Source organism: Pestalotiopsis fici, assembly GCF_000516985.1.
Source record: "Pestalotiopsis fici W106-1 unplaced genomic scaffold PFICI_Scf_11, whole genome shotgun sequence".
Classification (NCBI taxonomy): Eukaryota; Fungi; Ascomycota; class Sordariomycetes; order Amphisphaeriales; family Sporocadaceae; genus Pestalotiopsis; species Pestalotiopsis fici.
In genome coordinates this window covers 2,043,973-2,054,303 of record NW_006917101.1, presented here as the reverse complement: position 1 = coordinate 2,054,303, position 10,331 = coordinate 2,043,973, and the positions used below count along the sequence as shown (strand labels likewise).

Below are 10,331 nucleotides of genomic sequence, written 5' to 3'. Positions count from 1 at the left end.
TTTCCCCGATCAACCAGTGCCATTGGTTCGTCTCGTGTCTTGGAGGAAAAGGTCGACGGGAGGGAAAAAAGATCGGTCTGTCTAGCGGTTGCAGCAGCCAGTTTCCAGAAATTCCAGGCTGACAGCCCCTGGGCCCTTGCGTTGGTGCTTCCTTTCCCCCTCCATCGTAGAACCCTGCGTCATGCAACCTGGGGGGACAAGGACGAAGATGGGGAATGCTGGTCTTGCAACTCTGAACCATCAGTGGTTGAGGTCTTCTCATGACCTTGCCATTGATCGTGATCCCAACAATGTCGCCAAGGGTTAAAATATTATATCAGAGGTCTTAATTGAGATCATCTGCAATAGTGCGTGCATCATGCAGCGAGGTTTGTGCGACCCCATATACCCCCCCTGCCATCTGCATCTGCAAATGTATAGTGTAGCTTAAACCTGGTTCACACCTTTCTCCCACCTGCGCTTGCAAGTCTCCGATAACTTTTGTTTGAACAAATCACTGGGTGCGGGGTTACACAACCATCACGACCTGTTATTCCAACTTTACTGCAACTTCATGTACGCTCGAGCTGATAAGAGCCCATCTCAGAGCGTTATCACCACACGGAGCTGAAACGCCAAGTAAACAAGGTCAACAATGTTATAGTCGGCGTAGTATCACGGCATTGGAAGCTGCGAATTGGATACTATATACAACTCTGCCATTCACCTTGACGTTGTCAATTCTTGGGCATCCCATGCGTGACACACTGCCTGGATTATAGAGTATCGCTGGCACGTCAAACGGATAGGCGCATTGTAATGAAATGATAGAAGTGCCCAACAAGCCCGAGCAAACAATTGGGTCAACATGGGAGACCCTCCAAGATCTATCGTGCCCCAGAGGCTAGAATCTCGCGGCAAAAGTACCCACAGACGCTTCAACTTGAGGTTGTTCAGTGTCATGGCCACCCCAGTTAAAATGAATATCCAGATTGCTGCATTCAAGTACCATAACAGTGTAATGTGCAAGAAACATTGATGAATTTGAGTTCGACAGCCGCGGAATTGCACGATCATGTTGATTCCATTGCGCATTGCGGTGTTCGTCGCGCTTTGGTTTCACGCGAGAAAAGCCGTCTCCCAAGTGCCGGTACGGACATTTTAATTCCTCCTGCAAATCACCTCGTAATTCATGTGAGCAAGAAGGGATCAAAAGATGTTAGTTACCATGTACTTAGAAGAATCACGCCAGATCGACCAATATTGAACCTTGCCGGCTATCGAATGGAATGTGGACTGGATGTGGAGCTGTCAAGCTGTCACTTTTTTCCATTGTCACCACTCCTCTGGCCCTTTCCTAATCTGTCAATAACATACGAGCAACTTGAAGGTCCCACATTTAAGATACTGCCAAGCTTTCTATGGTATTTGGTGGCTTGCGATTGATTCAGAGTTCAGAAGGAATATCAAATTTTTGGGGGAATCTTAAAAAAACCAGCATTGGCCAATGCGGGAATCTAATGATTTGCTTGTCTAAATCTTATACACAATAAGCCAATTCCGAATGCCGAGCACAATATCAAACCTGCGAGTCAACCTTCTTCTCTGCCGGACCCTGCTCTTCTTGGTCGGCCTGGACTCGCAGTGTCTGCAGACCAGTCTTGTGCTCCTTGTGGTCCTTGCTAAGTGTCCGCTGCCCTACAAACGGGCTAATGAGCAGTCCCACGCCTGACACGGCCGTGTACAAGATGAACATGGTTCGCAGGCTGTTCCAGTAGGCACTACGCGCAACATCGCCTTGCTCGCCCTGTAGGGCACCGACCACAGTGACACTTCCACCGGCGCTGGAGCCCGACAGCTGGTTGGCCAGCTCGGGGCCTAGGCTCTGAAGCAGGTACGGGTATTGCTCTTCCATCTTGTTATTAAAGATGACACCACCCACCACGATGGAAATGGAGGTTGACAGTTGGCGGATGAAGCCAAATGTTGACGTGGCAGCCGCGATATCGCGCTTGTCCACTGACGATTGAAGTGCAATCAGTGGCGACTGGAAGTTGGGGCCAACACCAATGCCTGCGACAATCTGGAACAGAATCACCTTGGGCCAGTTGGCAGTCGACTCGAGATCGATAAACAGTCCAAAGCCCAGCGTCATGACGAACATGCCAAAAATGATCTGAGGCAGATACTTGCCCGTCTTCTTTGTAATGATTCCGACGCCAGCCGACATGATTGAGAGGGCCAAGGCGTACGGGAGAAGGTAGACACCCGACAAGAGCGGCGAGGCTCCCAAGACGCCCTGAAAGTATAGCGGCAGGTAGTAAGATCCAGCGATGAAGACGAAAGCGTGGCAGAAGCAGACAATGAACGCAATGATGCTGCTACGCTTGCGGAATAGACGGGGCGGAATGACGGGGAACTTGGCGAACCTCTGCTCAACGACGATAAAGACTCCAATGGTCACGATGCCAAAGACAATCAAGCAAATCGGTGTCGCAGAGTTCCAAGGATAGTCAATGCCACCAAATTCGAGGCCGAAGAGGAACATGAGCGTACCGCCAATAACGAGTAAGCTTCCGAGCCAGTCGACGGCAGCAAGACCATCGCGTATGGACGTCTTGGGGTTGTGCAGCTTTAGCACAAAGACAAGAATGACGAATCCACACGCCGAGATGGGCAGGTTGACATAGAAACACCATCGCCAGGTAACGTCGGCAGTAAAGGCGCCTCCGAGGACGGGACCGATGGCGCTGGAGAGTGCCCAAACCATGCCGAGGATGCCGTAGTAGACGCCGCGCGATCGCATGCTGAAGAGATCCGAGATGGCAATGTTGACCAAGACGACAATGCCTCCACTACCGGCTCCCTGGATGGCGCGGGCCGCAATGAGCATACCCGTGTTGACGCTCAGAGCGCAAATGAGCGAGCCGACCCAAAAGACAGCAACGGCGCACAGTAGAATGGGTTTTCGACCCCAAATTTCACTAATCTTACCCCACGATGGCACCGTGGCAGCATTGGCAAGCGTATATGATGAACCAATCCACGTGTATCCTAAGCCGGGCATACAAAGTCAGCTGTTTGCCTGGACAAGTAGCAAATCTGTGAATAAGCAGTGACATCTTCTTACCTGACGAAGAGCCAAATTCGGCCACAATAGTAGGAACAGCCGTGGCGACAATGGTAACGTCGAGAGCAGCAAGGAACAGCGCGCTGCACAGAGCGAACATGATAAGTATCGTCTGCAGCCTAGTCCGCGATTCTTCGGGCGCATCATCGCCGGCCCCGGGGACTGCCGGATCGTGGCCTTTTGAGTTTGAAGGGCTTGTGGCAGTTGCGGCGCCGACGTTTGTGGTGGCACCACCGTTGGCATCGTCTGGTGCTACAGTAGCACTGCTGCTGTCGCTCCCACCATATCTGTCGTTTGGACGCAGAGCGGCGTCTGCCTCGGCGACGGCGCGGGCTGCATCTGGCGCCTTTTCGGGGTCCTGAAGGGCCATGATAGGAACAAACGAATGCGGGCGTTTAATGATTTGTTCCTGCCACAAAAGAGACCCCAATGATTATGAATGATGAAAAATTAATGCCGTTGAAATTTTGCGTTTGTCGAAGCGCCCCCCAAATCCCCCGACTATTGCCGTTTTTGTCTTGTCTCGATCTGGCTTGGATTCCTTGCAGCAGCCGATGAATGGATGACGCTATCAAGTGCAGTTGGCGATCAGTAGGTAGTATTACTACTGAATAACATGCGCCCTGCGGCAAAACGCTGAAACAACCCCGTGTTCGGTTTTTCCGAGAGATGCAGAATGATGACTGCAGTTGCGTCGCGATGATTGAAGGATTTTTCTATTTGCTTTCCTCCTTTTTTATTTTCTGTCTGCCTAGCTCAACTATTAATTAGGTCGCAGCTCTCTGAAAACTCCGAGCGACTTGTCCGTGATCCGCTTTGTGCCACCCAGGGAACTCGGCAGTATGAACCCATCACAAATGAAAAATTGGATCGGACCAATCCATTGACCAAAAGTGCGGGACCCGCCGATCTAGCCAGAGCAACCTTACTTACACCACCACCTTTGACCCTACGTGGTCGTGCAACCTGGAAGTTTATTATTAATGTATTGTCGCGAAGAAGCGACCCTACATGATGACAACAGATAAACGTCCTGCCAAGTTAATATATTCTCTTGATTCCAAGTCCATGATATGCAAATGATAAACAAAAAGCATGTCAACAGTCTCCATAGCGATGTGCTGTGTCGTTCGTTGCCATCCATCAAAGGACCCTGCCCCCCAGACATGATGGAAATTCCGCGGGCATTCGCCGTTCGGCTCGAGCTAACCCCTTAAATCCGAACGCCCGAGATGACAGAACGGCCGTTCAGCTTTGTGTCAGATCAAGAATCCCCATTTCTTTACAAATGGAAAACCTCAGATCAGCAAGTCTGGCCAGGATTTTATTCGCTGAAACAAAACAAGTGCTTTACCTCCTCGGAGCCGTTCGCGGCAATGTTTCAAAAAAATTTATTCTCCTTCACTCAGCCCTGTGAGCTTGGCATTGAAACTGTCTTTGGTTACCAGCGGAAAAAAAAGTCTTGGCTAGAACGATAAATGGACTATAACATGCCCATAATTCCTCAAGACTGGAACCTGCACATGCATCCATCCCTAACCTTGTTGCATATTTTGGGTAGCATCCAGGATATAAAATGGCTTCAAAACGGGTCTTGGGACATGGATAATACTGAACCCTTACTTGCACCGCACTGCATGATAACGCACAAAGAAACGCCGAGATACTTTTCAATTGCTTCTAGTAGAACTATCTAGCAACCATGTCTTTGTCTGCTTGTTAACGCCCTACCTGGCGTGAATAGACTTTTTTTTTTGCCCAAGTGGCTGCTCGGATACTCGAGGTGACGAGTCGTACCATCTCGGAGACATGAGAGGTTCCCACAATTTCGGTCTCGGATCCGAGGGCAAGGACTACCTACCTACCTAATGGGCCAAAGCAAATACACTACAACCTACCTTGCGCGAGTCACATTGTTTCATACACTACTTGCGGCTCATGGTCAGACGTCGGATAATTCTCACTCTTCGAGGCAGAGGCTTGTTTTTACGTTCGGCCTCGAGCTTCAAGTACGTGAGGGCGTGGAAAACTATCCAAAAGATCTCGTTGGCGTCACATATCCGCAGCCAGGAGACGAGGCGATTAGTCACTTCGGGGGAGAGGTCCTTCTTCTCGGCGCTCATGGTGCTGCTGGTGGCTTTTCCGGTGACGAAGACGGATAGAATCACCTTGGCGTAGTGATGATTGACGTCCCACTTGTCCATGATCTGGGCATCCGCGGGATAGTGACGGTGTCGCCAGACTGGGTCGTCCTGGTGCTGCCTTACCAGGCGGTACACGGCGACCCAGTCGGGCATGGGGAGATTCCACCCGCCGCGGATAAAGAGATTCGTGAACTCGCCAAAGATGCCGCTGACACCGAGGTGCAGGAATAGACAAGATAGTCTCTGCGCAGCCAATATGCGGGTTTCTGCGAGTTTCAGCACCAGACCCAACTCCAGCGCGGCTTGTTCATGGTCGAGCTTTTTCTTGATCACATCTTTGAGAGTCAACTGGACCTGCTCGCAGTTCGATTCGAGCGATGTTAATTCCAAGAACCTGGATTCGCGCGTCATGTTGACGATGGTTCGGAGGGAGTAGAAAGAAGTTGATGTTGGTTTAGAGTGAAAGTAACGTTTGATGACAAATTCGAGGTATGCTTTTTTTCTTTCTGAAACCGAGATCAGTCGGTTTTTATACGGAATGTCGAGGATGTGTTGCCTTGGCTGCATTGCGACTGCTTTTGTCTTCTTTACAATTCTTTGAAAGTTGGGATAATGAGCGCCAGAGCATTGTTCAAAACATGACAATTTCATTGTTACTGGTGTTGGGTAACAATCGCATAGCATTCAGCCACTAATCAATTGCCAAACAAAGCCAAGATAACATTATAAGCAACACGCATGGACACACGGAACGACTTGGAAATTAAGTAAATCACAAGACCTTCAAGAGCAGAGGAACCCAGCTGCAGAGACCACTCTATCACTTCACAAGCTGAACGCAGACGGATTCCTTCATACCAATACCAACCAAAATGTCTTTTGTTGTCCATCGCACTCGCGCGCAGCACTACTTTCGGCAAAGAGCCCCAATTGTTCACTCCTCCATTGGCTTTGTCCAGACCCTGGGCTTGGAAGAGAACTTCGGTACCGAACCCAACAATGAACTGGACGAGTACAGGCGCTTCTTTGAGGGCGTATCGGCCACCGTCGAGACCGCTTGGAATGACTACTACATTGAGTTCTTCATGGGCCACCGGGCCGCGGCGTTTCCGCGCTGGCACCGGATCGAAACCCGGCTGCGCGACCTCCAGGAGCACGAACATCTCGCCGACTACCTGGCGCCCATTGGCGAGGTCCCTAACCTGTACAAGTCGCATGTCGGTTGGGATCAGCTCGATCATGTCTGCGCGTTCATTCTGCGCCTGCAAATGGTTCGGCTGGAACACGAGTCGCATGGAGCGACCCCCTGGACGAAATCTCGGACCTGGGGTGCTGCGTACGTCTTGGGCGATATGCTGCACTGGTTGCATGTCCATCAGCAGCAGGAATGGCTCAAGTCGGGAGAGGTAGCCGAGGCCGATGTTGCTACGGAACAGGCAACTAATGGAAACGCCATTGTGCAATTCGAGTCGCCGCAGACTCGTTGGGGGAGATTCTGGAGCTGGTGAACAATGTAGTAAATTTTAATCCGTAAATTTTAATCCGCGAATTTTGAAACCATTAATACATTTTTTCTGGGCAAGTCAAATTACATATTAACAATGATATGATTGGAAATGAGAGACCTGTCAATTTCTGCTATGCTTATAAAAGTGCGCGATGATTATTCAATGCAAGCTTTCTGAAAATTTGTCATTTCTGATTCTCGGCCATTTGCAACATGACTTTTTGATCCTCTATGCATGATTGATGACTATAGTCGGTGCCGGTTGAGAAATCGCGCCTTCGGGTGAGAGTATAAGCGGACCTTTGCACGGGGAAGTTTTGCCGGCAACTGCCGCCGCCCAACTCCGCAATCGCAAGCCCCTCCGGAATTGTCGTCATCCGGCCCAGGTTGACTGCATCGATATTCGTATTCTTCTCTGGCTTTTGTTTGTCCAACCAGAACTCCATTCGTCTCATGCTGCATCAAGCCGAGTAATTCTTGATTGTTGATTTGATTCGTTTCCCAGGTCGCATACTAGGCAAAGCAGCATCTTCGTTACAATGGTTGCCGGCACCAAAGTCGCAGTCTTGGACGACTACCAGGAGCTATCCAAGACCTACTTTGAGCCGCTGCGCAATGCTGGCTACGAAGTGACCATCTTCACAGATACGCTTTTGCCGTACAACCATGCCGATACGCCTCAAGATGTCAAGGACGCTCTCGTCAAGCGGCTGGAGCCCTATACAATTATTTGTAAGTTCGCCGCTGTTTACTGACCCCCGCAAGGCAAAAGCGATGCGTTACGGCTCCAATGTCTCGATCCTTGGACTGCACAAGTGCAACAGGCTGACATTTTATGTCAGGCACAATGAGAGAGCGGACGCCTTTTCCAGGCGAGCTAGTCTCACGGCTACCGAATTTGAAGCTCCTGCTCACGACCGGCCAACGCAACGCCTCGCTAGACGTGCCCGCCTTGCTCGAGCGCGGCGTAGTCGTAGCGGGCACAGCCAAGGAGGGACAGAACCCAGACAGCACGACGCAGCACACGGTATCGCTGATCCTGGGACTGGCGCGCAACCTGGCCGCCGACGACGCGGCCGTCAAGAGCGGCCTCTGGCAGACGCGGCTCAACACGGGCCTCAGCGGCAAGGTGTTTGGCACCGTCGGGCTGGGCCGCCTCGGCGCCGCCGTCGCGCGCATCATGCACCTGGCCTTTAACATGCGCATCGCGGCCTGGAGCCCCAACCTGACGCAGGACGCGGCCGACGAAAAGGCGCGCGCCATGGGCCTGCCCGTCGAGGACCCGCAGACGGGCGCCAAGACGTTCCGGGCCGTGAGCCGCGACGAGCTGTTTGCGCAGTCCGACGTGGTCAGCATCCACGTGGTGCTGTCGGAGCGGTCGCGGGGCATGGTTGGCAAGGAGGACCTGGCCAAGATGAAGAAGAGCGCCCTCTTTGTCAACACGTCGCGGGGTCCCATTGTCCGGGAGCAGGACCTGCTCGAGGCCGGCAAGAGCGGTGCCGTCCGCGGCATCGCCATGGACGTGTACAATATCGAGCCCCTGCCCAAGGACAGCGAGTGGAGGACGACGAAATGGGGCGAGGAAGGCCGGTCCGATGTTCTGCTGACACCGCACATGGGGTACGTAGAGGTAGATCCATTGTCGTCTTGGTATAAACAGCAGGTGGACAATATTCTGCGATGGGAAAAGGGCGAGGAGCTCAAGATACTGTACAAGGACAATGGGTACTAAGCAGCGATGTCAATGGTCAAAAAATAACAATAAAATCAATGCCAAATCCGCGCAGACTTTTTATCTGACATAATCACGTGCTCACTTCCCAGTACAGCTAACTTAGGTAATGTTTTGGTATTATAATGGTTTGAAAATTGATATCTTCCTGCTTACAGATCTGTCGAATCGGTGCCGATCTACACAATGATAAAATTATTTTAATGGAGGGCCTCATCCTTCATAGCCGCTCTTTCGCCTCATCTCGTGTCCTCTGTCTTGTAGGCCTTGATTATGGACAAGCTTCCCTATCCCCTCCATTGCCTGTCCTCTGAGGGAATCTGTACGTTATACAGTTAGATGAGACATCAAGAAACCATGGCAAGCTCATATGTAGTTACCTCTTCGATACTCGCCAGTCTTGTTTCCATGACCGGTACCATGGGTCATGGCTGAACCAGCTCTAGGCTTGTCGGGCACTATAGGATTCGTGACGCGCTTCTTGAGCGACAAGTTTTCCGGTTGCTATGACTTTGTAGTCAGTTTTGATATGCAATGTCTAGAAGGCCAATTATACTTTGCGCCTACCTCACTCATGGTTTAGGTCGTTATTCAAATGCTACAGTGATCAGCCCTATGGGTAGTATTGGGGGCATATATCATCACGATGAGTGAATAGAAACGCAATTTTGGTTTATTCAAAACAAGGGACAAGTATATTAAATATGAACGAATGCCTTCACCTGCAATAATCTACTTGTTTTATCAGCCAAAATCTATTGGATTGGCAGTTCATATCTCAAGTTCGAGTATGGCCCTTTCCCTACGTCATTTGCCGGTGACAAGGGTAAGCAATGAACTCTGATGGACCCGATCCGTGGTTGTGAGTGGCTGGCCCCTCGTGTGCACTATCTCCAGCCTATCACAGGTACATGCCGTCGAAATCCTGCTATTGGCATTGCCCATGGGGAAATGCCCGGCCATTACTTAGTGTTGATCAAGGTGGTGCTTTCCTATTAGAGTTTAAACTGGTTTGATATAGGTGTCAATTATGTGATATATTGATCTATGTTCTGCGCCTTTTAATTTTAATAAGGTGTACGCTTATTTGGGTGGCCCCGGCTAATCCTCGGGAGGTCCCGTATATTTATTTAAATACTATAGGGTTAATCCGTATGCTTAAGCACACCCTAGTATATAGGAATTATAATTTATTATTTAATACACCTTTTTAAATTTACGATTTATCGTAGATTTGGCTATATTTAAATTAAAATTGCTAATTAGCAAAATATAGCTTTTTTAAGGCTATTCGTTTTAATTACGATAAGTAACGTTAAATTTTATTTATTATAAAAAATTTTGCTATTTGCCTATTAGTAAGCTTTTCGTTAATTTATTTGTTATTATTTTATTTAAGGGTTTATAAATAATTTTAATTTTTCCTTTTTAAGCTTTTTATCGTAATTAATAATTATAAATATTTATATAACGGAGCTTTATTTTTAATAACGCGATTTCGGCGTTAATTAAATTAATAATTTACTTATTATTATATTTAATAATAATAATATTATTATTTAGTTATATCGATAATTTTTTTAATAATCGGCTAATAAATAATATTTTTTTAGCAATTTGCGCTAAAGCAAATAATTTAGCTTTTATAATAAAAATAATAATTATATTTTATTTATTTAATCGCTAATTAATTAATTTTTTAAATAGCTTTATAATAAATATTTAGGTATTTTTGCGATTAATGCTATTATCGGCAAATAATGCGTTATTAATAATTATTAAATTAAAAAATCCTTTAATTTTAAGCGAAAATTTTTTAGTATTAATTAAATAAATTAA

At 48.4% G+C, this 10,331-nt stretch overlaps 5 protein-coding genes across 5 annotated transcripts; 2 read left to right on the top strand and 3 right to left on the bottom strand.

The window, feature by feature from the left end:
- Positions 1-1,558: 1,558 nt before the first annotated feature.
- Positions 1,559-3,479, bottom strand: PFICI_13606 (uncharacterized protein; the record flags this gene model as incomplete). Its single annotated transcript, XM_007842187.1, has 2 exons — positions 1,559-3,033; positions 3,110-3,479. 2 exons carry the CDS (start codon positions 3,477-3,479, stop codon positions 1,559-1,561), a joined length of 1,845 nt encoding a protein of 614 aa, XP_007840378.1.
- A 1,555-nt stretch (positions 3,480-5,034) lies between these two features.
- Positions 5,035-5,664, bottom strand: PFICI_13605 (uncharacterized protein; the record flags this gene model as incomplete). Its single annotated transcript, XM_007842186.1, has 1 exon — positions 5,035-5,664. The coding sequence occupies one exon, from the start codon at positions 5,662-5,664 to the stop codon at positions 5,035-5,037; it is 630 nt and encodes a 209-aa protein (XP_007840377.1).
- Positions 5,665-6,125: 461 nt separating this feature from the next.
- Positions 6,126-6,761, top strand: PFICI_13604 (uncharacterized protein; the record flags this gene model as incomplete). Its single annotated transcript, XM_007842185.1, has 1 exon — positions 6,126-6,761. One exon carries the CDS (start codon positions 6,126-6,128, stop codon positions 6,759-6,761), a length of 636 nt encoding a protein of 211 aa, XP_007840376.1.
- Positions 6,762-7,299: 538 nt separating this feature from the next.
- On the top strand, positions 7,300-8,492 carry PFICI_13603 (uncharacterized protein; the record flags this gene model as incomplete). The annotated part of the gene is made up of 2 exons (XM_007842184.1): positions 7,300-7,492; positions 7,603-8,492. The coding sequence occupies 2 exons, from the start codon at positions 7,300-7,302 to the stop codon at positions 8,490-8,492; spliced, it is 1,083 nt and encodes a 360-aa protein (XP_007840375.1).
- Positions 8,493-8,705: 213 nt separating this feature from the next.
- PFICI_13602 (uncharacterized protein) lies at positions 8,706-9,068 on the bottom strand (the record flags this gene model as incomplete). Its single annotated transcript, XM_007842183.1, has 3 exons — positions 8,706-8,812; positions 8,873-8,996; positions 9,060-9,068. The coding sequence occupies 3 exons, from the start codon at positions 9,066-9,068 to the stop codon at positions 8,706-8,708; spliced, it is 240 nt and encodes a 79-aa protein (XP_007840374.1).
- Positions 9,069-10,331: the final 1,263 nt, after the last annotated feature.